Source organism: Polistes canadensis, unplaced genomic scaffold, assembly GCF_001313835.1.
Source record: "Polistes canadensis isolate GaletaPanama2010 unplaced genomic scaffold, ASM131383v1 scaffold_5, whole genome shotgun sequence".
In the NCBI taxonomy this organism is placed as follows: Eukaryota; Metazoa; Arthropoda; class Insecta; order Hymenoptera; family Vespidae; genus Polistes; species Polistes canadensis.
This window is the reverse complement of record NW_014569552.1, coordinates 1,270,731-1,298,578: the sequence shown is the minus strand read 5'-3', so window position 1 is coordinate 1,298,578 and position 27,848 is coordinate 1,270,731. Positions and strand designations below refer to the sequence as shown.

The window sequence follows — 27,848 nt, the reverse complement described above, 5'->3', positions numbered from 1 at the left end:
GACCGTTTGTCAGAAGCTCAAAGCCACTAGAAAGCTTTGCCCTCGTTCGGAAATGACGCTAGCGCGTCTTCTTCTTCTTCTTCTTATTCTTATTCTTCTTCTTCTTCTTCTTCTGCTTATCTCTCCTGTTTTTTTCTTTCTACGATTTGTTACTTCTCATAGTTCATCTTTCATTATTTTTTTGCCCTATTTTTCCTTAGATAATAACATACATTGCAACATTTATTAAGATTCAAAATTAGATCGTGTAAATATTTTTTGTTAAATATAATTCCAACTATAAACTAATCGTAAAATATCAATTATTGTTGAAGCACAAGTTCTTCGTCCCTTTCTTTGGGAATATATTTTAATCCGTCATGTAAATACCAAATACTTTATTTCAAGGATTTGATGAAAATTTGCTTAGAAGAGGCTATAAAATAATTAAAAAATTTTTAATACTATTTCAATTAACAACTGAGCAGATAATATTCGGAAATTTGCCAAACAGGTAATGAACCAGAAATAATCTCCTAAACGAAACCCGACAAGGGTTGTTTTCTGTTGATTTTAGATATCCTTTACTTATATTGTAGAATGGTTATCTCGTGCGAAGGGCAACACGTTCATTTATTTAAACACTCTATACAGGAAAACAAGACACACCCGCGATCAATAGGAAAACATTTCTTTCTCTTCCAAAAAATAGTTTAGAGGAAATTCCTGTCTTTTCCTTTCTTTATTCCTTGTCGATTCTGCGTTTACACGGCAGATCATTCAAGTAGTAACAATCAGTCTACCATTCGCACATAAACCTTCGACCCAGAAGTTCATTCATCGTACAACAGACTTCGATCAAGAAACACAACAATTTTCGAACTAGAAACCTTATGATTCTTCGATCAAAAAGCAATCGAATTCTCAAATACACAACTACAATAATTTAACAACAATAAAACAATATTTGTGAACCTCGAGGATCGACCGTTTTTTATTCTCCTTATTGTACAGAATTATAGCATCTAGTGCGTTTACAATAAGTTATGTGTTTACGATATAACGTATATGTGTATCAGCGATAAAGGGGAAAAAGGTACGTCGCCAATCGAACAACTGTACTGACAACCAACCCGATCAGGTAAAAGACAAACAAATAGTACAGAATAGTTTCCTTATTCTAGCGAGATTTGTCCATTTTAAAGAGAACCCACCATTACCCCTTCCATTAGGTCCTAAGCGATCTGGGATAGGTATAAGTAACAAGAAAATCGCTAGCAAGGGCAAATTCCAAGTTAAATACAGATAAAAAGAAGAATTACTTCTAAGGAATTGTCCAACCATAATTAAAGGAAACAAAAAAGATAGCAAGGGCATTTCGTCATTTATTATTATTATGAGATAGTTATCATTTAACGCATTAGTTATGAATTATAATGATTAGAATTATTAAAGAGTTATTGGAGAGTTGTATTGTAGAAAATGAATAAAGCCGTATTTTATGATGACACGTGACTTCATATTATTATTGAAGATCCCCAAGTATTTGACCTAAAGAGTTTATGTGTGAATTTGCACGTAACCTTAACACAAATAATAAGATTTTAGATGAGAAAGTGTGTTTGTCTATGCGATATCTTGTGGAAATTAATTTCCACGTTGAATCATGACATATGAGTCTTTAAAATAAAAGTGCATGTGTATAATATGTACATATACCAACATATAAGAGAAATGTATATATATACTAATTCGTATCATAGCAACTACATAAGAAGCCTGTTTTAGTCAAGAACCGATCAATTTAAAGAATACGAAATCTTTAAATGATTTATTATCTTGAGCGTGTGTGTGTGTATTTTGTACATATAAACTATTGAGTAAAAATTTACTGTCGATTACGATAAAATTTCATTTTTTCTACCTATAAATCATCTTAGGATATTTCCAGATCGACACATCGTAAGCTTATACATATGTTTTACTATGATATTTACTCCTTGTAGTAAAAGATTTGCTATTGAAAAATTATACACCGTAATAGTATATAATTTCTAAATCATTCATGGGTCTTAGATTTTAGCATAAATTAATAAAAAAATTAATAAGATAAATAATAAATATTTATATTATTTAAAAGATTACAATTATAAACAGAATAATTGAGAGAGATATTGCGAAACGTACTTAGTAAAAGTTGAATAAGCAACAAAATCAGTTCATGATCAAACATCCTTAGGAAGAACAAATATTGGTTCCGGATATATCTAAAAACGGTAAGTTAAATATTATTATTTACGTAAATGTTACGTTAAAGATATTACGTGTCCTAATTTTAAAAAAACGTTGACAGAAAAAATGAATCCACTACTGATAGACGCCATTTTGACTAAGGACGACTTCGAAGTAGCTCTTGCCACATACAGTAAAAGGACATGGTTTATCACTTGGCTATTTATGCTGTGTTTCACATCGTGTATACTAAATGGTTTCCACGTGATGTCCTACGTCTTCTACAGCGTTTCACCGAAGCACTGGTGCTCGATTCCAACATTGGAGAAAGCGAATTGGACGTCCGAGCAAATACGAACTGTATCTAGTCTCAGGTGGTTGATAATCCGAACTAATGCCAATAGGATCGAATTAGATATATGTTCTCGTACTGATTCACAATCGAGAAAGAGAGAGAGAGAGAGAGAGAATTTAGGAAGAGGAGAGAAGAGAGGGATGGACAAAGCAACTCGAGGAACGACGTATTCATTAAACTTGACAAATTGCATCATGATGGGAACGTAGTGGTATCGATCACAATGCCCTGCCCAGCCCTCTTTTATTCTTACCGTCGTTATACGAAATTTTGCGGCATTCATAGGGTGATAAATGATACGTCGTACCACAAACGAACGATCAACGATGTAAAACACAAGATACATCTGGGCATAATTCTATATTCGCTCCACCATAGGCGTAAATAAATTATCACGCGTGTATGAATGATGGAATAAGAGTATATATGTAATATATATATATATATATATATACACCTGTATATCGAATAATACAGAAAAAAAATGTACAGCTTGAATTGTCGCGTTAAATCGGTCGAAGTTAATCTTTCTTTCTTTTTAGTCCAGACGAATTATCCAACTGCGAATATTACGATTGGAATTACGAAGAACTAGCAAATATGGGCTATGATTCAGCATTGAAGAAAGTGGAGACCGATAAAAAGCCTGAAACCATCCCTTGCAAAGAATTTTCTTATGAAATAGAATATAAGGACTCATCTTTTGTACCAGAGGTGCGATATAAAAATGATAAGATTAAAGATAATGATCATATTATTTCGTCTATTATAAATTCTTATGAATTATTATTATAATTCACAAGCCACACAAATCATTTCTTACAGTGGGATATTGTATGCGATCGTTTAGTAATGAAAGCTACGGTTCAAACTGCAGTTTCCATTGGCAAATTCGTCGGTGCCTTCGTTTTTGGAGTGTTAGCTGATAGATATGGAAGGAAAATAACCTACCTCATTTCCTGTGTGATTTACATGATTAGTGGACCAATTATTGCTTTTACACATAAATATATCATCATGCTGATCTGCAGAGTTGGTCTCGGAGTAGCTGGAATCGGTATCTATCAAGCAGCTTATTCGATACGTAAGTTCACACAAATTATTAAATATAATATACATATATAATATAATATATACTATATATAATATCAAGATATGTTATTGTACTGTTGATTTATATATATATAATTGAAATTTGAAATCATAATATTTTCGATAGATCACATAAAATACAAATTCAGGGGATATACATATGAGACTCTTTTTACACGATGAAAGCATACCGTGTAAAAAAATTGTAAAAAATTTCGTGAAATTATTAATTTATTACTAATAATAAGTATAAAATTTATATTAAACTAAAGCAAACAATAAAAAAAATAATTCAAAATATATAACTGCATTCAATAACAACATTTTATTTAATAAACATATAAAAGAAAAGATAAAGTATATTAAAAAAATCAAAAAAGTATCTTTTTTAAATTGACATTCTATTCATCACTCTCTAATATACGGAAACGAATACGTTTTCTTATTAGTTGAAAAAAAATCACTTTCATCATTCGAAATATTTAACAAAATATGTGAGAATATCGTGTCAAACAAAAATAAAGCATTAAGAAAACCATGGGAATATGAATAAAAAGCGTTAAAAAATCGTTTAAAAATAAATCGTGCAAAAAAAATACCGTGTAAAAAAAGTCCCAGGTGTATTATATGTGTACATAGTTATATATTATATCTCGTTATCAAAAATCAATAATCAATGATCAATAAAATGTGTATCTTTATGTTGAAGTGATAGAAATATGTCCACCGCATCTGCGCTCCACTTTAGGAGTGATGTTTAATCAAAGTTATGCATTCGGAATGATTCTGATCGCAATAATTGCATATTTTATCAGAGAATGGAGAATATTACAAATTTATATTTCTCTGCCGGCGTTTATTCTGATTTTGCACATGTTAGCTATACCGGAGAGTCCAAGATGGCTTTATTATTCAAAACATAAAGCGCGTGCTTGGATGATGGTAAAAGATTTTGTATCACCCGAACAAAAGCAAATGATGTATGTTTTCGAACTAAACGAATTGGTCGTTAAAACGCGTTCTATTCAATTTCCTCAACTGTGTCTTTTCTCATCTTTCGTCTCATCAGTGCTGAACGGAGAATGAGTGTCACGATAAGGAAAGAAAAAAAATTGACTCGTATTCAAGAATTGAAGAAAAATCTAGGATACTTAAAAAACAAAGAGATGAGTCTTAGATTAATTCTCAATTGGACCATTTGGTTTTCTACGTCTATGAGTTATTACGCATTATTGATTACCGCTAGCCTTTTAAAGATAGACAGCTATCTTTACACCGGACTTTCTGGTAAATTAATACTCTTTTTTTTAAAATTTGCACTTTCGCTCACAGCTTATACTTGTGTTTTTAGGTATTGCCGAAGGACTCAGTTATATCATAGTCATACCTCTATTAAATATGATTGGTAGGCGAGGTACATCATTCTCTTTACTTCTATGTGCATCTGGAGCATTTACAATTCTTCTCATTGTACCAAGTCACTTGAAAATGATTACAATGTTCACGGCTCTTTTTGGTAAACTCTGCGTTAGTAGCGTGTACGTTGCTGTGATAATACACTGTAGTGAACTTTTTCCAACTGTTATGAGAAACATAGCAATTGGTACCAGTTCTACATGGGCACACATTGGCAGTACAATTGCACCGTACCTTGTGGATTATTTTGTAAGTTAATGAAAAAGATTTTTTTCAAAATATAATGGATTTTTAAAACTTGAAAAGAAAAACAGGAAAACGCGCTGTTAAGTTTTTATTAACACAATTAAATATCTACATCGTTTGTATTTAGATTGTTACGGGTGTTTTTTTCATTTATTTTTTTTTTGTTAATACTAATACTAAAGTATACTACTACTTATTGAATTTTATTACAGCAAAAGTATTATTAATATATTAAAAAATATTTTTCCCTGCAAAGCTTTTTTTTAACTTCATTTATATGATTTAGAATAGATACAAATATAAAATAGTTAGGAGGTACTTTGGTTTCAAGTATATGACTATAAATAATTTGGCTGCTGAAATATTTTGCGTAACGTTGTTTATCGTGGCAGTTGATAAATTAAATTTTGTATGTATATATGCAAAACAAGCTCATATTCATGATTACTATGTACGTACGCACACGTACATACAAATGTATTTATTATTATATATACATACTTAGCTTATTTGCTCCTCGTAATCTGTTAAAATATCGAAAATCAGTTAAATAAATTTTCATAATTTATTTTTCAACCTAATCATAAGTTCTAGTAATTGATACCAGTACTACGATCTCCAAATACTATTTCGTGCAGAATAGTAAATAGGATGTAAAATTATACAATCCCTGAAAAAGCTTATCTGGACTTTCCAAAATTCATTGATAATCCTTATTGCATTGTGCTATTATATATCAATTGCTTTAGTTAATCTACCTAAAAATGTTATATATTATAAATGCGGAAATATATTCTGACGTAAAAATTATAATCCACGTAATCGTGTAATTGCACAACATATGATATTAATTTTTAAAAAAAGGAATATATCTCTACTTTATAGTGCAAATGCTCTTTTTATGATTATTGTATTTCTTTCTACTAAGTAAATATTTTTATCGTAAGATACAATACCATTTATAACACACTAAAATCCAAAAGATTTGGACGATTGGAGAAATAAAGATGTTAAATATAATTTTATTACAATTACAGGTTATTTATGGATGGTGGGTGCCAAATTCAATTTGTGGATTCACAGTATTTGTAAGTGCCTTACTAACACAGGTATTACCAGAAACTAAGGACTTAACTTTGTATAATACGATGGATGAGTTTATTTCAAGATGTAAAGCCAATCCCAATGAACAATTATCTTTGAAACATAATATAGTATTCACAATACTTAAGAAATTGCAAATTGTCAAAAAACCTACACCTGAAACAACCTCTCAAGAAGAATGAAAAGCGATTCCACCATACACTTGTCCACCTCATAGAGAATATATGTACATCTTAAAATGTATGAAAATATGCACTATAATGTTTTACAATTCACGAGGAAAAATCATATGGAATGCAAGAATATACAGATGCTCCTTTAACTTCCATACAATAAAGTACTTCTACTTAACGGACTAACAATAAAATGTGTATGAAGTTAAAGCTTTCCTTGATTTAAATCATCTTTCCTTGTTAATTATAAAGTTTTTATAGTGCATATGCCTTAAAAAGGAATTGCATATTCCTTCTATATTAATTTAGGTTTATCTACATATTGCTTTCCATGATGAATAATGGTTGCAAAAGTTCCAGCAACCATAGCACCCCAAAATAGCATATAAAGTAAAGCTTCTGTAGTATATCGAGAGGGGAGAATTATATGTGCAACAAGCATCGATGATGCAATCAGCAAAACAAGTGGGAATGTAGCATATCGCCAATTTCGATCAGATTCTAAAGGACACTGAATCAAAGTACATTCGCCATCTTGCACAATATAGCGACCTAAGAAGAGTTCCAATGAATCCTGTAAAAATATATAAATTAATATTGAACCATTTATTTTTTAAAGTAAATTACGTACCTGTCGATAACCATCAGAAAAATTATTTTTATAGTATCTTGTTAATGAATTGATACCATCTCTAAAAGCACCCAATTTTGTACGTTTTCCAGTTCGTGTAAAATCAGTTTTTAATGCACCAGTACCAGAATATTGTATGCTTATAACGTCTGCATTATCAGCCCATACCTAAAATAATAAATGAAGTTTTTTCTCTTTCTAATGTATTTATTATTTCATATCATATAGATACCTGTTTGAAAAGGTTCTCAAAAGAAGGATGATCTTCGATTTTTCGAAGTACTTCCAGCTTTGCTAATATTTCATTTAAAACTCTTTTTGCTAACATACTTTGAACAACGTTAGTGCGATCAAGACAGTCGATACAATTTGTACGGAAAACACCATCTTGCGCAGAAAGTAATAGTCCATCTCTCGTGAGAAGGAAATAGCCCATTTGCTCCTGATCATGAGCTAATCGGTCCATCAAAATATTTAATCTATCCCATCTTAATCTTCTACATTCTGCGTGAAAATCGAAAGCTTCATACCGTACATTTTGATTATTAATTCTTTGAACTACATCGCGATATGATTTTTCTAATGTAGCTTCTAGCCCATGTTGGTTAATCTAGAAAATAATATACATTTCTTTAGACAAAAATTATATACATAAATTTAAAATCTCATAACTTACCAAGTTTACCAAAATTTGTTTTCCATAATGGAAAATCTGAGAATCAAAATGTCTCGCACATGCAGTTTGATGATCTTCATGAACACTTAACTGTGGCTTAGGTTTATATTTCAAATTTGGAGCTTGATACCAAAATAAAGGTATGGAACCTCGCGTTTGTACAAAAGAACTACGATACCCATTTAACTCAATTAACTGTTCTGTTTCTACATAATTAGAAACATTTCCAGTAGAATCTATACCACGTGAAAAAAGTCTTGTACCTGCGCGATGAATACTACGCCTTGAAACAATACCCCAATTGAATGCAATATTATTGACAACAACAGTGTTCAGAGATACAACTATAGATATTGAATGTCAAGGAATATATTGATTAAACTAATTTTTTATACTAATCGTAAACAATGAAACAAATGTAAACAAATTACTGCTACATTTGAAAAATATAACTTTCTTAAAAAGGATACATCCATGTATAATAGGCAAGCAAAATTTGTATAGCTCAACCCTTGCCGTTAAATCTTGTAAAAGGTAAGAGTTCCATACAAATCGAGGATCTGCCCTATCATGAAGTGTCATCTAAATAAAATCATGGACTTATTAATACAAATGCTAAATATATACAGACAAACTGTTAGAATATCCATATAATACTAACTTGTAAAAATTCGGGTGTGGTGTTATGTAGCCTTTGTGTAGTATGACTAAGGTCGTATGTATAACTAAAGTAAAAGTAAGGTGTATTTAGAACGGACTTAACCATCTCTAAATATGTAGCATTATTCTGTACTTGTTTTTCACTCAAATGTAAAGATGATCTCGAATATGGTATCACATCTGTGGAAACAATTCTATAAATTTGTTGACCAGCTATTGTTCCAATCATTAGCGCATCTGTAATTACTATAAGATAACGACACGCTAAAAGGCGAATATTTCCTACTATTCCCCATATCTTTCTACGACTCGCAGTAGATGGTATTAAACTGGCAGTACCAACTAGAAATGGAAAAAATTTATCTAGCAACATGATTGTAAATAATAAAATATGTAAAATCTAACTTACCTTGAGTATAAACTTGTTGACTTACTCTATCAACTACGAGTAATACTTTAGTACCCACTGGTTCGACATAAAATTTCTCTGGTGTAGCATATCTGAAAAAAATGAAATATAAGTCAGATATTCTGTGCACAAGAGTCATTTATTTGTCAAATTGATTAACTTCCTAAAACAAAAAGTAAAGAAAATTGTTGAAGTTACATACATTGTCATATCATTTATTGTTCAACAGCCATACAAAATTTTTTTGTTTAATGATATTAAGCTCATTATTAAGAAAATTAATTTTAAATATAGAAAGTTAAACATCAATGAAGAGCTTCTACACTAAAATTTAAAAAAATTCTAAAAGTGGAGATTAAAAACTAAAAAACTAGATATTTCCTTCATAAATTTAATAAGTTTAACAACTCACATTAAAATTGAAATACTTACAGATATAAGTTATCATACAAATCCGTACTTAACTTCATATTGCGTGAAGCGTATTAGTACTAAATTATAAATATATGTTATCTCACAAAAAAAATGAGTATTGCAGCTCGTAATCACTTAGACAAATAAAACTATAAGAATATTAACATAAATACACTGAAAAAACGTTATGATAAAATATTGTCAATTTAATCTTAGAATTCGCATTATCTATCAAAATTACAGTAAAGTAATCACTGTAGTTAGGTTATACATATATATATATATACGGTCAACTTTCTTGCGTAGCACTATCTTAATACACTGACGTTTCCTATGATTGGCTAATGTTAAAGTATTCGACCAATCCGTGAATTCCAAATAAAATACCTGGTAATAGCAACTTTATAAAAAAAAACGTTCGAATAATTAAAATATTATAATTATAGTTATATTATAATAACACAATTAAACATTATAATTTTATAAAAAGTTATATAATTTCTTAAAATCTTTTATTTCGAACAAATATTATATTGAACATTCACACATATGAAAATTTGTTATAGCTGAATTTATAAATATTCCACCAAATACTGTAATTTAATACTTATCTACTATAAAATATTAGAAACAAAATAGACACTAGCTTGACTTTGATAAAGATAAGAATTTAATTTGCTACCAATCATAAATTGAAATAAAGTATAATGCATCTACATAAACAGAACTCTAATCATAATAGTTTATTTTTAAGTAGATTTTTTCCTAACTTTTAACAAAACATATTAGGTATACTTATTTCATACGTAATATCAAATTGTACTATTGAAAATAACACGTGACAGATCTACGTTCTTATTGGTTGAATAGGAATTATTGGTTTCCAGTGTTCTTATTAGATCTGCTGTCCAGTGAGTGCATCAATGGAATCATTAAACGTCATTGCTTGATCGCATATTTGATAGTATTTTCACCGAACTTTGTTACATTATTGAATTATCAATTTTATTTATCGAAGATTAAATAAGGTAAACGTTTTATATTTTGATTGTAATTATTATTTCAGAAATATTATAAATATTTTATTTGATACAGCTGATGACTTTAAGAGTTGTAATGAAATTATCATTCTATTAATATAACCTACATTTGACCTTCGCTCTTTACAAGATCATTAATACTTCATATTTTGTCCTTTTTATAACCAAGTTGTTGACCTAAATAATATTTTATCATTTACTTAATAAATTTTTTCATTGTGCAAATATTCTGCAATTGACTAAATGTAGTATATTTACTTTATGAATAATATTATATATATATAATTTTATTTATATTATAAATTCATGCGCTTGCTTTCTTAACAGCTGTATTTTTATGATAAATATTTATTTCCAAAAAGTTAACTTTTTTTTATTAAAACAATAAATTGTTTTTCATGATTTTAGATGGAACCGATAAATGTTGTTGTAACTGGGGCTGCTGGCCAAATCGCTTATTCTTTACTGTATCACATTGCATCGGGATCAGTTTTTGGTCCACAACAACCAATTAAACTTAAATTATTAGATATACCACCCATGATGAAAGTTTTAGATGGAGTAATTATGGAACTCGAGGATTTAGCACTTCCTCTTCTTAGAGGTAAATGAACTGAAATATCATTTTAATTATTATATATTTTTTGTACTGAAGTATATAACTTCTATATATTCATATTAGAGCTAGATATTTCATTGATAAAGATGACACGTTACGTAACAAAAATGTTATGTAATACCTCAGTATATTAATAATAATTATGTGTTGTTACTATACAAATGAAATATGTGAGAGAAAAGATGTATGCGAATTTAACTGTACTATAGAAAGTAATTTCCTTCTTGAAAATCACAAAAAATGCAAAGAAGTTAAGAAGAGAAAATACAATGCTACGAAAAATTTGGTTTACAGAAATTATACCAACAACCGATCCAGTTGTAGCTTTTAATGATGTAGCAGCTGCCTTCTTAGTTGGCTCTATGCCACGAAAAGAAGGAATGGAACGCAAAGATCTTTTAGCTGCCAATGTTGCGATTTTCAAGGTACAAGGGGAAGCACTAAATAAATATGCAAGACGAGATGTAAAAGTCTTGGTTGTTGGAAATCCGGCTAATACAAATGCTCTTATATGCGCACATTATGCACCATCTATTCCAAAAGAAAATTTCTCAGCAATGACAAGATTAGATCAAAATCGAGCTCAAGCTGCTTTGGCAAATCGACTAGGTGTTCAGGTAAACTAGAATTCTTAAAAGAGATATTACTTTCTTAACACTTTAATGGCAGCGCTTTTAACAAAAAGGTTTGCTCTTGCCACCGGAACACAAATACAGTTAAGCTTCTTTTTCTGGCAATGTATATTTTACATGTTCTTCATGGATTGTCTAATTTCCCTTTTTCTGTGATTTAGACAATTTTACGCTGACGCATTTCCAGATTCAATTTGTTAATTTTGTTTAATAATTTTTACAATAATTTTGATTACAGATTTTGTCAATAATTAATGCTAGATAATAAACATTAACTAATGAATTCATGCATACATGAAGTCGGTCAATAATCACTAGCTCAGTGAACTCACGAATACGCGAATCCGGCCGTTAAAGTGTTAATTTGCAATAAGTACATTTCAATACTTTTGATTTTTTTATCTATAGGTTGATAAAGTAAAAAATGTTATTATTTGGGGCAATCACAGTTCAACTCAATATCCTGATGCAACGCATGCTACTGTGACCATTGACAATTCTTCTAAAAGTGTACCATCTGTAATAAATGATAATGATTGGTTAGATAATACTTTTGTAGAAATGATTCAAAAACGCGGAGCTGCTGTGATTGCAGCCAGAAAAATGTCTTCTGCCATGTCAGCAGCTAAAGCTGCGGCAGATCATATGAGAGATTGGTGGGTGGGAACCAAACCAGGTCACTGGGTGAGCATGGGTGTTATGTCAGATGGAAGCTATGGTATAGCAAAGGACATTGTATTCTCTTTTCCTGTTACCATAGAAAATAAACAATACAAGATTGTTCAAGTACGTATTACTTGTAGAATTCTTAATTATTATAATTGTAATATTCCATTATATTAAATACATTCTACATATTACTTTTTATAAATAATTGCACCTTTTAATTGAAATAAAAATGATTTATCATTTTGCAGGGACTTTCAATTAGCGAGTTTGCTCAACGTAAACTAAACATCACAGCTCAGGAATTAGAGGAGGAGCGTAAAGAAGCAGATCACGTCCTTCAAAATTGACTAGAATCTGGAAAAGATTCTATTTTGGAAAAAGAACTATCTGTACCAGCCAAGTTATAAAAAATATCTAATCTGTTGTATATAGATCATATTTAAGGAGATATGGGAATAATCATGTCTCTTTAAGAATAGTAACTTACTATTGCGGGAATCAATATTATAAATATCAGTAGTAAATTTGAATAATAGTTCAAATTCGACTTGATATTAATTTGAAATGTTACTTTACATTTATAAATAAACTTTTTCTATGTAATACAAATCATCAGAATTAATTAGAAATAATAAAATTAGGATATTAAAAAATATAACTGAAAATTTTACTATACAATTATATTTAAAATATTCGAAAGTTTTAGTAATAGTATTTCACATTTAAAAAATCATAATATATATAAGTGAAAACCCATAAAATCATTAAGTTATCACTTTGTCTTATTTGCCCATAATTAATAATAGAACCAATGAAAATATAAATGTTAAACAACACATATACTTTATAACGTTTTTTTTTCTTTTATTCTTCTCCCCAAGATTCAATAATAATTTATATTACAGTAATAGTAACTATTTTTCATGTCCATATTTTCACTCACCTTTTCTGACAATTATATTATTTTTATATCTTTTTTCCTAAGCACTATTATTATAATCATACTGATTTTTGCCTACAAATAGAATTATTTTGTGAGCATTAAGTAGCATATTGTACAAAGATGCAGAGTGCTTGGTTTTACAAAATTACTATACGCTCGCATTAAAATCAAATTATATACTTGGTTCGCTTTGTTCTGAAAATGTCATTTCTGAAGATATTTAAATTTTAAAGATATAACAACCGCATAAAGACACTTTATTAGAAGGACAGATGTTTAAAAGCTGTAGTAATTGGTCTGGATGCTGAAAAACATCACTTTCATAGTGATAATAATAAATTAGCATTTTTGCAAACAATTTTGATTAGCATCACTTAAAAGTGATGCTAATAGCACAATGCATTATTATGGCTAAAATATTTTTATAAAGAAAATATGAATTTTCATTGAAATTGCATCTTATTTGAATCATTTTCCAAGCACAACAATATTTCACATAAAACGTACGAACATTTGTTCTAAATTTGAGGAACTATAAAGTTCTTGTTCCATAAAGACAGTAAATACACTTGAAAACACTCGCAAATATTACGTTTTTATGGGAAAATACATTCTCTCATGTTGGACAAAGCTTGCAATATGCTGTACGTGAAATACCTGGAACAGACTGTAATAAACTATTGTTTATGTGTAAAATATAAATTTGTTGCTCCTTTTGTAATGATTATAATATAATAAATTAACAGATCCTTTAATGTTATAAATAGAACTTAATCTTATATAATGATTCTCTCTCTCGTCTATTTAATTGGGTAGACATCGTGTAAAATATAATTATTTCGATAAAATCTTATTATTGAAAATTATGGTACTATAATCAATGACCCAAATAAAAAATACTTGATGTTACTAAATAAGATTGATGAAAATTAGAGATGCAATATACTCTCTTTATTACACGATCGCGTACATTACCAATGACTAGTGAGCATATAATATAAGCGATAAATCATTAGAAAGAGTTAATTTCACTCACTATTTTCTCTCAGTGTACATTAAATATAAGATTTAATTAAATATTTTATTTATATAGTTACGTGCATAACTCCTTGTATGAATGAATTTAACAGTATCTTATACTGCTAAGCATCATTTAATTCTATGATTCTTAATTTTTTTTTTTTGTATATATTCTAATAAATAAGAATCCTTTTGATATACATATACATATATGTATATGTATATAGAAAGTGTATAATGAAAACACAATGCTTCCGTTCCAGGCTACGTACATCATTATCACTTACAACTGTATTATTTTTCATTGGACACGGTTTGACGTAATTGTCAAATAACACTTAAAGGCCGTATTGAGTTTTCATATCTAAATTGCACATTTGAATTAGCCAAATAAGTTCAAATCGTGCAGTTAGCGATCAAATATTTCTTTTTGCTATAAAACAATTCCTTGCTTGAGTAAAAATATTTAATTCAAGTGGAATCCTCTTTCTCTGGTAGCAGCCAATAATCGTTCTTTTAAAATTTCTTCTGTAGGATATTCTGGCAATTTTAAATAATGTACGCAAGTATTAACGGAAGGATAACCACCAGACCCAGCATCTACTTTCCGCACAACTGTCAATCTAGGATGTAAATTACATAAACCTCCTGGTGGTAATGCTGAGCATCCTGTAGCAAATTGTAGGAAAGCTTTTCTCTCTGGACCAGTTAGTGATACTAGTACATTGACAAATCGTTGAAAACCAGGACTATAAAGGGAAAATTATATTAATATCGTATGTCATTTCTTATGTTATTAATAGATTTCGGAAAATAAAGAATATTAAGAATTATAAATAAGATATAACTATTTACCTTTCTCTTGTATAACCAAGTTTTGGTTCTGTATAATTAAGCAAATCTTCTTTAGTCCATTGTGGATTTTGTTCACCGCACAGCATAGCTCTCACTTCTTCTGGACTGAAGGCATGTAATTTTTCCATGGGAAAAACTTTAGAGAAGCCAGATTTAAATGCTTCAAGCTGCCTACAAATGCCTCTGTCCAAACAATAAGTGCTTGTTAAATCAGCATATTCCTTAGCATTCTCAACAGTTATAGGAATCTCCGATCCTCCTTCTATTAATTCCACTTCATCATGTTGAAAAACTATCGAACTTGGAGAATATGTCATACTCAAAGCTAAATCCTCGATAGCTACTGACGTTCCAGATGGATGAGTGATACATAGTGATGTTTCTTCGTCAGCAGAACTGCGTCCATCGGAAAGTGTCCTATCACGCTTAGCTATTCTATTTAATATTTCTTTTATGAATTCACCTCTCACTGGATCGACAATAACGAGATCTTCGATATCCAGAAGACCACTATACCATGGAGAAGGTTCTAATGCCGAACAAGCTGCATCAGTCTCACCTTCCTCTGAGATGAAACTACTTGACATACTAGATGACATACTCTCTTGTGTTACACCAGTTAAACCAATTTTTTCATTTACATTATTTGTAATATCACCACGGCACATTAACTTTAAAAAGGGACGAGATAACGGTAGATCAACTAATCTATTATCTTGGAGAACTTTTGCCAAAAATACACCAAGGAACCAAAAATATCTGACAGCACGATCACAAGCTGCAGAATCCTGAGGTAGAGGAGCAGGAAACAACCCACTAGGGCGTACAACATAATATCCAGCTGGACGCACCTGTTCTCCAGAAACACATGTTTGCTGATTATCATTCGATTTCTCATCGTCACATAACCAAAGGCCTAAATCTTTACGCTGTAATTCTGCTGCTACTAATGCAAAAAATTCCAAGGTTGGTCCCAAGCCAGTACCTTCCTCGCCTACAAACTCGACCTCTAATATGCTCTTGCGGCTTGCATGTACCTAGATTAAATATTAGAAATATATTGTTAAGGAATTATATTAACATAATAATTGCTACAGTTTTAATATACTAGTATAAGGCATATAAGATATTGTACCTTTAATACTTGTTCAGCCCAGTCTAATAGTTTCTCTCCCCTTGGTACACTAACTCTTTCATGCTTAAGTCTGCCCACACGAAATTCGTGACTATCATCGCGTCGTGGACTTAACCCAGGTGCTCTCTGCCTTTCAAGAACAGCATCTCTTTGTGTTTGTAACCAAACAATAGATCGAGACGCACCAAATGCAGTGCAACTAAAGTATAATCGCCTAGTCTCAAAAGGTAATAAAAATGGACAGCTTCTTGCTAATTCTTCACACCAATTTGGTAATGCACCAGCAGCTAAAGCCAATGGGTCCTGAATTTGTTGTACTACTTTGTTTGTTATCTTTTTTGAGGTAAAATCATCTGGATGTACCCAACACATTGCATCTTCTGATTCTACAATGTCTGATACATTGCTTCTAACATCATCACGAGTAGTACTCAAAACAAACACGTGTCTTAACAATTGCAAAACATCTTCTACAGTACATGCGTTTGTATTTTGTGTAGAATTACGAGAATACAGCGTTACAATTGGGGTCGCTCTACCAGATGATTCTTCTTCTCTGGCTTCTTTATATATTATACTGTAAATAAAAATATTATTAAATTCTCGATAAAAAAAGATTAAGAAAAATTACCTAATAATCTTCATAAGTTATTATAGGCACAGACTTTATAAAGCTGCTGGGTAGATACTTTTTTTATAAAATCTATACTTCCTTGAGTCAATGAAATGTTTTAAAAATAAATATTCATCTTACGTGTATGTTGGTTCCCATATTCTTCTTAATTTTTCTTGACGACTGCCTAATTCTGTTAACTGCATCAATTCTTGAACTGCTTGGAAGATACTAGCGTGTGGTTCTAACAGTGGCAATTCTACGTCTGGTATTCCTGGAAGTCCTGGACCTTTTAATGTTAATGAGAGTCTTGGCATTGGCAACGATCCGACTCGCGTATTTATTTGTGTTTCACTACCAGGTGGTGGAACTTCCAAATCTGTTGTCTATTTATAACATCATCTTATAATATTGGGTAATGTGTCTTATTAAGTATTTAAAAGAATAAAAAGAGATAACTTACTTGATTTATATTAGTTCTACCGGGTCTTGGGTCAAAAGCAGGAATAAGAGCAGAAAATTGACGTTTTAGAACGAATTCATCATCCCATGCTCGCCTCTTACTGCTTTGTGGTGCTTCTTCTTCCATGAACGCTGCTAATAAATTACGACTGACCATAACTTCCTCATACTCTCCTTCACAACCATCACCTTCTTCTTCATTTTCTTCATCATCTTCCTATATTAAACAATTTACAATTAAACATAAGATCTATATAAATCAATGACATGTTCGTAGTAAATGTCATTAGAAATTCTCTCACTTACTTCTTGATCATTTTCATCGTTATCTTCCTCTTCTTCTAATACACCATCTTCATCATCTTCTAATTCGGTAAGAAGCGTAGGACCTCCAGTAGTTCTACCGCCACCAGCGCTAGAGCCTGCAACTCCACTGCAAGACTCCAAAAAATCTTCGAGACTAACCTGAAGCCACAACTACTCATTACATTAACGAGAAAGGTGTCATATAATTTATTTTTCGCTCTTTTACATTTTTACAATTATACTACTTTACAATAATAATGATACTTATTTGAAACAGATTAGATCTTACCTGTTCACTATCACTACTTGTGCTCGTAAGTGACATAGTAAGACCTTGTCCTAATCCTGCTCCAGTTGTTGTTGTTACTCCACTACCAGCAACTTGACTACTGCTGGTCAAACTTGGATAACTCTGAGCTGTGCTAAGCAAACCACCAGGGAAGTTAGGACTTAGTGCCAATCGAACAAGACTTGAAGAAACCGAATTGGGTCCACGTGGATTAGAACCAGTATTAGAATTAGAAGCTATATGCTGTCCACCTGTAGGCCCTGAAACAATTGTTTACATGATGATAGCATAACTTATTAATTAATTGTTTCTTACAATTGAGCAAACTAATGAAGGGAATAGTTCATTATCGTTTGTTATAACTTTTGGCATGATGTAGTTTATGTTTTGTGATATATCAAATACAAAACAAGCATGCTTACATGCATTATTTATGAACTGACCTAAAGTTCGTCTTCTTGCCATTGCAGCAAACGTTTCCAGTAACCCGGTAGCGGACGCTGGTTCCAAAGTATTGTTAGTGTCAGAGCAAGCAAGATTGGGCACAGACACAGACATAGGATTCGTAACCACTACAGGACAACCTCCTGTAGTATTTTGGGCAGATGAGCTAGCTTCTTTGTCCCGACTGCATTCTTTACCAGCTAGTTGGAGAATAAAACTGAACTTCGTGAGTACTTACAATTTCACAAGATGAAAATCGATAATAGTTCTTTTCAAATTATGATTTATCTGGTTACTTTAAATTATATGCTAATGAAATCTCGAAATTTGGACTGTACTGTGTCTGTCGCATATGAAGTAAATATATTTCACTAGGGAAGAATGAAATAAAACATACCATCCGTGATACCAGGATGATGTCTTGGCACAGGTTTAATTCTGAGTGAACTTTCGTCTGTCTCTCCAGACACACTGATTCGAACAGGCACCAAACCAAGCAATTCACCACTCAGGAAGCTGTTTGTATTATTACGTAATCTATCAGCTCCTTCTCTCATACGATCTAGTACTTCTGCAGCTTCCAAACTTAATAATCCTGCACTAGGCTAAAATTTCATATATAATGTAAGTAACAATATGTTATTTTATATTTTATTACTATGTATGATCGTAACAATATAATATTGAGGTATATAATAATTAATATATAAGGCTTATAATATATATAATAAAGTTATATAAGATATATAATAATAAATAAATTTTTTACCTTATTTCCTCGAACAGCAGCAAATAATGATTTGGAACTACTAGAAGCGCGATTGCTATTACTATTCGCTGGACAATCCGTGTTAAGAGCAAGACTTTCGACAATAGTAGCTAAATCACTTGTAACTGTAGTATCGGGTCTCGGATGTAATACGACGGAAAGCTCCCCTGTTGAATTTGCACCACCTTCCCCAGTGACAGCTACTACTGCTTCAGCGCGAGCAACTGATAATACACTTTCTGCTATCGATTCAGCTGCTTGCTATTTGCATTAAATAATTCTACTTTTTATCGAATTTTATATATTACCTTCATGAAAATTTTACTATTTAATTACAAATATTTTATCAAAATTATGTTATATATTATACCTTAGCTGCAAGATTATCAGCACTCGCTGCTTGATCAGTGGAAGCTACTGAACCACGTATAGCTGTATCAGTACAATCAGGTAAACTAGGAGTACTACTTGATTTTCTTCCTGTTAATACTCCTCCACTACTTTTACCTTTTGCTCCACCATCCACGTCTATACAAGTACCAACTAATCTTAAGTCGTATTTGCCTTCTGCACCCATTCTATATGAATTAGAGCCGCCATGGTCCCATGTTACATCAATCCAACCATTGTGCAATTCTCCTGTAACTGTACCTTCACCTGATATTAAAAAGGAACAATTATTAGTTTGTATAAATTTTATATCAAGTATAACACGCAAAATATAAACCTGGTGGCACACCATCTTGATCCCTCCACTTCCAATCCAATCCTCTTATGACTCTAGCACCTGCGACTAAATGCCTTAGAACCTGTGTTTTAATTAATCTTCTTTGCTTTCTTACACCAGCTTCTGCTTCTCTAGCGGCACGACCGAGATCTTCACATACACCAGTAACTTCACCATAAACTTCAAATCCAGATACGGATAAATAATGTGTTTGACCGGAAGCATTTTTCCCAATTTGTTGCAATCGTAAATGACGCCATCCTTGTACTTCATCACTCGGTGGCTCAAGAGTCCACGTTGCCGTACTACCAGGCTCGTTTAAAGAACAGTCATCCACATGAGCATATAGTGTTGTCCAAGTGATACCATCTTTCGACGCCTGAATAAAAATTAAATAATTTTATATTATATTATAAATTTTTTCTGCAGATATCTAAAAATATCTATAATTTTAATAACTAATAAAAAAATACTATAAATAATATTTATTGTTACCTGGAACACCCAATTTCTCAATGCACTTCTCCCATATCCTCTAGCATGTCTTAAGGTATAAGAACTTGGAATAACCCACACTCCTAAATCTATTGAAAACCAAGCTCTTTTATCATCATTAGTATGACAATTTAACGCCGAAGAATCTCGACTAAGTATATCCTCAAGATGTCCATACGGTAAATTCCGCCCATCGCTTGAAGTAACAACAACTAAACCATATTGACCAGGATTTACCCACTCTGCACAAGATCTAGAAAAAAATAGTAGAAAATAAATCAACAAATTTTTTAATGAAGTTGTTGCATGTGTTTCTTCTTAAGAAAAATGGATAAAATTCATTATTTGTTATTTACTTTGCATTGGTTCCAATCCAATATAATACACCGTTTTCATCAAAATCATGTTGATACTTAAAAGTTAATTTACTGCCTTCTTTTAATTTTTTTACAAAAGTAAATGTTGATCTATCGTGATCGTGCCATTGTTTTGCTACCATTTTTAATAAATGATTTTCTAATTGCTGTATAGTGCTCAACGGTTCCATCTTTAGACTTCTGCCGGATCTATCGATAAGAGAACTTTCTCCTGAAGCTTTTTCTAAGCGAAAACGTAATCTCCTTGTTAAAATCTGTATAATAGAAAAGTTTATGTCAAATTTATATATATCAGTTGTATATAAAAATATGAAAGTATAAAAATATTATTGACCTGAAGGCCATAACCAGAACCTGGAGTATCATATAAATAAACTGGTAATTTTTCTATAGATTCTAATACCGAAACAAGCTTATGCACTAAAATTTTTGCAGAATTATGTTCTTTGTTAGCATCTTTCGTTTGAAAGCAGCTTTTGAAAACGGCTATCCTCTGTAACCGCATTTTTGTTGCTCTGAGAGTTGGTGGCTGTGGTCCTGGTGGTGCAGCCAATAAAGATAATAATGTTTGTACTAATCCACTGGAGTGTAGCTCATATGCAGAAACTCTTCCTTCTTCATTCAACAATATTTTAAGCTCTTCTAACGAACTTTGCAATATAGTACGCCACTCGCGATTCCCAGACTGTTGCTTTTGACAAGCTTTCTCTATTTGGTTTACAATAGTTCCGAGTTTGGCAACTACTCCACGTGGCTGTGCTTGCGCAGCTTTAAAGTAATGTTCATAAATATCTTGAGCCTGTACTTTAACTTTTTGCTTTATAGCTTCAATTTTGGATCTTAATCTTTTTCCTCGTTTTCCAGCCCAACCAGCTGCAAATTCTGGTCCTAAATAATAAGTAAATTAGAAAATATATATGTTACCAGCAAAGTTCGAAATCCGACATTCTACAGAATGCCTAGGCATTGTTGATAATAATTTTCATATTTCGTACATTGCCTAAAAACACCAAACATTATGTACAATGCCTAGGCATTCTGCGGAATGCTGGCTTTTAGTACAATGCCGGTAACATATACATGTAATTATAGTTAAAAATAGAAACTTTAATATACCTAAACTTGTTTCTGCTGTAAAAGAGTGCTTTGTACCACGATTTGATTCAAAAATAAAGCCGGGAAGGTCTTCTTTCAAAATAGTAGCTTGTTGCTGACCATCACTATTGTGTATGCATAATTCACTTTCTTTTTTGCTAGATAATGCCCAATTTCCTACAACTAATCTAGTAGGACCAGGACGGGATAGTACAGGTTGACTTGCAGAATTCGGTTTTACTTGACTACGTGTTCTCTGAAGTTTTTCCAAAAATTCACCGCGATTTTCTGCAATAAACATATAAACGTAATTACAATAATTTAAGACCATAGACAGATACTTTATTTCTTATAAAATAGAACATGTTGAGGAGAAATATTTAGAATGTTTTCAGAAAGTGAAATTTTAAGTTGAGGTTGCTAATTTGTATTTGCGGGGTAGGAAATGTAGACCCAACAAAGAGAGTTATATATTTATGTACCTACCTTCGGTAGTAAGCGACTCTGTATTCCTCCCCTTTCCTGTAGGCAGTTAGTAAAACCAGTTATTTACTAAACTAGACCCCTCGTAAAAGTTAATCACAAATGAAAAAGATAAAACATAAATCAATGATTTAAGAAAGTGAAATTATAACACTGCGCACTAAGAAGGGAAAAAAGGATAGCTTCGAGAAAAACAGTGATACAATGAATAAATTATTGGATAAAATATCATATCATACTGTTTAAAAAATAAGCATCTACTCACCTGATGTATCAGTTCCACCTTCTGGGCTTCCACTAGAGTACATTGTTGCTAATTTGCCATCAAGTATAAATCTAAACCATCCATTGCTTCCATTTGATAATTCTAAAGCAGCGGCATCTGACCAAACATATAAACAATCTCGACCTCTACAAATACACCAATCTCTCCAGTGATATGCTCTTCCAACTAACAGCTCTCGAGCGTCTTCCATGGTTTGTTCCTGTCCTGATTGATTTTGTTCTGTTTCTGGTTCTGGAGCTGTTTCCTGTGGTCCAGCTAATGAAGCAACTTTAGAAAATACTCCAAGACGAGCAAAGTGTTCCAAAAATTCATCTTTTCCTTTAATCATCAAATCTTGTATCATTTGTAGAACTACTAAATGTCCATCTTCATCTTCCTGTTAAAAAATGTTAAATTAAAAATAATTTATAGTATAAAAATACTATAAATATATCTAAATATGAATCGAGCGAGATAGAAACAAGAAATACATTTTTTCCTCACTTAACAAACGCAAACACTACACAACTTTTTTAAGCACTAGAGTACCAGCGACCTTTAGTTCTTTTTAGCTAAATTATATGAGACACAAATAATATAAAATAGACATTTTTCGAGCAGGAAGTGAGTGCACTTCTGTGGAGTTTAAGCATATACTTCAACTGCAGGATACAAACAGTCGACAGAAGTGGACAAATAGTTTTATTATTACTACAAAAGTGACTAAAACGAAATAAGTAAGAAATGTTTATGATAAGCCCTTTTTTAGAACATACTGCCAGCTACCCAGTTTATGATAAGCCAATTATTTAAAATTTTCTAATATACATATTTGTAACTGTCCTCTTTTGTCAAATATTGTGCCCAAAAAGAAGTAGGACATCATGTTACTCATTGATGTTAGCACCACCGTATAAAGTCAATATTTTTGCATTTTGTATAGCGGTAAATACTATGGTGCTATAAGACATTTTGAAACTTATTGAATATATAAATACATAAATATATATATTCTTTTTCTGAGTAGACGAGCAATACATGCGTAAGTTTGTTAGATCTCACGCTTTAAATAAATTATGATAGGAGCATTATGTTAATAATAAATATAAAGAGAATATTTATGTAGTCATTAATAAACTCAGCAGAAAAACTGAGTATATGAAAAGGATAAAGGGAGACAAAAGGGACGTTGATCTAGTGAGCGGCAGAAATATGGTACAGACGTTACCGTCTTATCAAGAATGTAGTTCTGGGAACTGGCAGACTTGCGTGATGAAATGCAGGGCAATTTGGGGCCAATGATCGGCTTGAGAGGCAGAGGCGGTGGCGATGGCGCCTTTATCTCAACCTCCTGTGAACAATCTTAACTAAATCACTGGCACTCTTTGCTTGTCTGTCTGTTTGTCTATCTATCTGTTGGAACGTCTTCTTGGGTTATTAAAATGATTCAAAGAGTCATACTTTTTAATAGCGTTTGCTATGGAAGTATTAAAGAATATCTAACATATACTTAACGCATAAAAAGAAATTTTATCTTACCTCATTATCTAATACATTTGCAATAACTTCCACAAGCATAGCACCACAGCCACCTGTACTATCTGAACCACACGTTTCAACAAGCAATTCTGATTGGATATAATGTACCATTTTTCTAATTAAATTTAAGCTTGCTTTTCTAACACTGGGGAGCATTGTTGACTGGAAAGTTGTACAAAATACCGGTAAAAGTCTTTTTAAATATACTGGAGCCATTTCGGGATCACCCTTTGGTTCTGTAAATTCTTCTGTTTCTGCTTCTGGTTTTCTATGCTCTTGATTTGGTGGTAACATCCATTCCCCAGGTGATTGTAATATAGCTGCAACTTCTCTATGACCTTCATCCACGCGTTCTCTAGCTTTATCTAGAGGAGTCTTTCCATCTTCGTCTCTAAGATCAGGATTTGCTCCATGCCTAAGCAAAACTTTTGCAATCGCTGGCCTTCCAAAACAGGCTGCATAATGCAAACTTGACGATCGTTGACCTTTATTAACATCCGCTCCTCTATCACATAAAAATTCAACCATTTCTTGTGTACCAAATGCCGAAGCCCAATTTAATAGTGTTTGTCCAACATCATCCATAAAGTTAACTTCAATACCTCCAGAATCTATAGCTTCTATCAATGCGTCTGTATCTTTGGATCTTATGCAATCAATTAATTGTCTATGAGACTTTTCACCTGCACTATCCAAACGTCTTAATCTTGGTAATAATGGCCCTGAAGAACCTCCTGTAGTGCCACGACCAAGAGCTGATCTACCCTCAAACAATAAAACCAACAAAAGATCAACTAGCCTCATAGAATCGAGAGCACATCTTTCATCTCCTTTCAGGGCCTTTTCTATTGCATCTGGTAATTCTGAGCGTAAAAGATCATGAGTTATTGATGGCGATCCTCTACATAATGTAGATAGAAGACTGATTATAGTAGAAACTGAAGCACAAGACTTTGGTTCTGGAGCAGGAGCAGTTGTTGCAGCAGGAGGCAGTGGAGGTGTCTTTTGATTACTGGAAGCTGCTGTGATAGATGTACCAGGCCCTGCAGCGTTTGATAATCTATATGGCAAATTAATTTAGAATATTCATTACAATGTATATAAACATATATATCATAGATGATTAGTTTCATATTTGTTATCAATTCTTACCTATAGAGAAGTTCAGAAACCAATCCATTGCAAGCTAATGGAGCAGGATCAGTTCCTCTTCTGGAAAATCTATCAGCCAATGATGCAAAGCAACGAAGTGCGCCATCCGCCACATGTGCATCCTCATGCCTAAGCAAAGTTGATAATGCTTCTACACAATCGGGCAAGGTTTTATCTTGAGGTTCAACTTTGCCACATAGACGAGTTACTACAGCCATTGCAGAATGTAATGTATCTCGATGAACGCGTGCTCCATGCTCTCTGATGAAACATAATGCACATGGAAGGCCTCCTGCTTCAAAAACAGAACCTGCTTCTCTTGCACAAACGAGTTCTAAAACCTGCATATTAAAATTAAGATATAAATATTATTATAAAATAATTACAATTACAACTAACATGATTACAATTGATTTACTAAATGAACAAAAACTCTTTTCTCCTTATTTATTTATTATACCTTTATGCATTGTTCTGCGAGGTCTCTGCTAGCTCTGGAACCTAATCCAGCACCTGACAGACGACCACAAATCGCTTTTACTGCACCTTCCATAGCTACTACTCTGCGCGTACATTCTGCAGAAACGTCTAAATAGTATGTTATTGCTCGAGCTGTTACTTCTAAGACACTGTCAGGTGCAAGTTCGTCTAAGAAAATTCTACATAATGCAGGCAAAAATGTGCGTGGTGGACAGCTGAAAAGTTAATAGATATTAAAATAGTTAACTAAAACAACTTAAGTGAATAGATTATTGCTTAAAAACATTACATACCATTCGAAGCAACGATCGACATTATCAGACATAAGTAGTAACATGCATAGTTGTTCTAATGCAATTAATTGCATATCTCTCTCATCTCCCTGGCCCATACTGAGCCATTCTAGTAATGTTTCCGGATCTACGTCTGTCATCTAAATACAGATTTATGATAAATATAAAATATCATTATACTTTATGCTAATATAATAAAAGTAATATGATATTAATGAAGAACAATGAACTATATTCTCTTTATTAATTAGTTAGCTGTGATTGATAAGTATAATCGCCATGAAAAATAACAATATTTTATGTTATCGCTTCATTTTTGTTATACAATTTATGTACACACTTTTCAAAGAGGTTATCATAGCTAACTGGTTAAATAACAAATGGTAACTATTTTCCCCGCATGACGAATATACTCGTCAATCACAGTTATCTAGTTAATAACAATAATTAATATTATATATATATAAATTTAAATAAATAAACATTTTTACTGAACATCAGTCGACAATATTTTAAGCAAAAAACAAAGAAAGATTATTGTCAGTAAGATGTTATAAATAGCACACTTTGTTCTATCATTACAAGATATATAGAATTTCAAAATGCTCACCTTATGTCTTTTATAGCACCAACTAAATGGGTTTCAATCTGACGATCTGAAAATATAATATTGCACTATACTATGAAATCAAAAATGACGCAGCTAAATTATCTAATATAAAATTGATTTAGAGGTTCTTATTTTCTTCTTTCTTTTTATCTTGAAAAGTAAAAATACTTACGATAAAAAAAATAAAATAATAAGTTGAAAAAATAATTCGTTAATTATCGTATTTCAAAATTTAACATCTAACGTAACGTATCACAAATAAACACAACTGTTTCTTTCACTAGAAGCAGCAGCTCTATATTAAGACTCACTTTGACAGCTTTCTCTCTCCCGTGGTGTATACGGCTTAGGCTGAATGTTATTTTTCTAGAAAGAGGCGAGGAGGATAATTGAACGCTGCACTTGTTAAATGTTAAACGCGCGCTCCGAATAAGACCCGAACAGTTCGATAAATAAAGGCACGTGGCATTAAGAGATAGCACGATGTCCTATATATATATATATATACATATATATACATTGGTACTTGCCGTTAGAACACAAAAGGGTTGAAAAAAAATTAAACACGACAATGGCAATCATTAGGAATGTTCTCATTCATCGAAATAACGTCTAAGAGGCAACCTTTGACCGCGTTACGTGCACAACTTTTGAAAACGAATCGAAGACGATTATCGGTGTCATCCAATATGCACACTATCATCTAGAACTTTTTTGCTCGAAAATATAGCAAACAACGAAGATACATTACCGTTTCGCACAGTATTCCATCCTTCGTAAGGGGTCAGGTCGCCATCCTTTACGAAACGTCTCGTTTCCCGACGAGAAAACGAATGTGACGACGTACTTGTTCCGTACTTTGTACGAACAAATTTATTGGCAAATCACGAACAAATTAAGTGCTCCAAACGAGCAAGAATATATTCTTATTTTCCGTCAAAGTATTGTCGTATATGTCTCGCCATTTACATGACGTTCCGAACACTTCGGAATCACGAACTAACAGCAGCGCTACCAAGCGTTTTCAATAGCTTTCAACGCAATGATTGCAATACGAGTTTTTCGCTTAGGTGGATTCTCATGTATTTTCTCATTCCCTCTCTCCCACTTACCTAGCCATCACAGATCTCTTTATCGGTAGCAGACACA

The 27,848-nt window shown here is 32.0% G+C and overlaps 5 protein-coding genes across 12 annotated transcripts; 3 read left to right on the top strand and 2 right to left on the bottom strand.

The window, feature by feature from the left end:
- The first annotated feature begins 2,337 nt into the window (after positions 1–2,337).
- Positions 2,338–4,211, top strand: LOC106787898 (organic cation transporter protein-like). Its single transcript, XM_014750657.1, has 4 exons — positions 2,338–2,585; positions 3,109–3,280; positions 3,392–3,650; positions 4,183–4,211. The coding sequence occupies exons 1-4, from the start codon at positions 2,338–2,340 to the stop codon at positions 4,209–4,211; spliced, it is 708 nt and encodes a 235-aa protein (XP_014606143.1).
- Positions 4,212–4,347: 136 nt separating this feature from the next.
- Positions 4,348–6,649, top strand: LOC106788143 (solute carrier family 22 member 16-like). Its single transcript, XM_014751147.1, has 4 exons — positions 4,348–4,638; positions 4,728–4,945; positions 5,010–5,323; positions 6,358–6,649. Exons 1-4 carry the CDS (start codon positions 4,412–4,414, stop codon positions 6,604–6,606), a joined length of 1,008 nt encoding a protein of 335 aa, XP_014606633.1. The 5' UTR covers positions 4,348–4,411; the 3' UTR covers positions 6,607–6,649.
- LOC106788134 (phosphatidylinositide phosphatase SAC1) lies at positions 6,214–9,696 on the bottom strand. 2 transcript variants are annotated; one of them, XM_014751139.1, is made up of 9 exons: positions 9,406–9,693; positions 8,974–9,065; positions 8,812–8,906; positions 8,566–8,744; positions 8,375–8,486; positions 7,905–8,248; positions 7,461–7,838; positions 7,229–7,396; positions 6,214–7,171 (listed from the first exon to the last, which is right to left on the bottom strand). In XM_014751139.1, the coding sequence occupies exons 3-9, from the start codon at positions 8,858–8,860 to the stop codon at positions 6,893–6,895; spliced, it is 1,509 nt and encodes a 502-aa protein (XP_014606625.1). In that variant the 5' UTR covers positions 8,861–8,906; positions 8,974–9,065; positions 9,406–9,693; the 3' UTR covers positions 6,214–6,892. The 2 variants fall into 2 exon arrangements, with proteins under 2 accessions (XP_014606625.1, XP_014606620.1); XM_014751134.1 differs by having other exon boundaries at positions 8,566–8,906; positions 9,406–9,696.
- A 578-nt stretch (positions 9,697–10,274) lies between these two features.
- Positions 10,275–13,005, top strand: LOC106788153 (malate dehydrogenase, cytoplasmic). Of its 2 annotated transcripts, none has more exons than XM_014751159.1 (5): positions 10,275–10,415; positions 10,836–11,031; positions 11,341–11,663; positions 12,087–12,464; positions 12,596–13,005. In XM_014751159.1, exons 2-5 carry the CDS (start codon positions 10,836–10,838, stop codon positions 12,692–12,694), a joined length of 996 nt encoding a protein of 331 aa, XP_014606645.1. In that variant the 5' UTR covers positions 10,275–10,415; the 3' UTR covers positions 12,695–13,005. The 2 variants fall into 2 exon arrangements, with proteins under 2 accessions (XP_014606645.1, XP_014606653.1); XM_014751167.1 differs by lacking the exon at positions 10,275–10,415 and adding an exon at positions 10,656–10,672.
- Positions 13,006–13,194: 189 nt separating this feature from the next.
- Positions 13,195–27,732, bottom strand: LOC106788109 (E3 ubiquitin-protein ligase HECTD1). Of its 6 annotated transcripts, none has more exons than XM_014751120.1 (25): positions 27,451–27,730; positions 26,700–26,745; positions 26,090–26,229; positions 25,777–26,011; positions 25,317–25,657; positions 24,165–25,224; positions 22,626–23,022; positions 22,364–22,399; positions 21,899–22,165; positions 21,117–21,670; positions 20,762–21,036; positions 20,406–20,658; positions 19,911–20,289; positions 19,691–19,840; positions 19,554–19,615; positions 19,184–19,444; positions 18,812–19,019; positions 18,414–18,614; positions 17,971–18,230; positions 17,682–17,852; positions 17,377–17,592; positions 17,055–17,299; positions 16,301–16,877; positions 15,166–16,202; positions 13,195–15,059 (listed from the first exon to the last, which is right to left on the bottom strand). In XM_014751120.1, the coding sequence occupies exons 3-25, from the start codon at positions 26,227–26,229 to the stop codon at positions 14,777–14,779; spliced, it is 7,608 nt and encodes a 2,535-aa protein (XP_014606606.1). In that variant the 5' UTR covers positions 26,700–26,745; positions 27,451–27,730; the 3' UTR covers positions 13,195–14,776. The 6 variants fall into 6 exon arrangements, with proteins under 6 accessions (XP_014606606.1, XP_014606571.1, XP_014606561.1 ...); XM_014751085.1 differs by adding an exon at positions 27,011–27,065 and having other exon boundaries at positions 19,554–19,840; positions 27,451–27,729; XM_014751075.1 differs by having other exon boundaries at positions 19,554–19,840; positions 27,451–27,732.
- Positions 27,733–27,848: the final 116 nt, after the last annotated feature.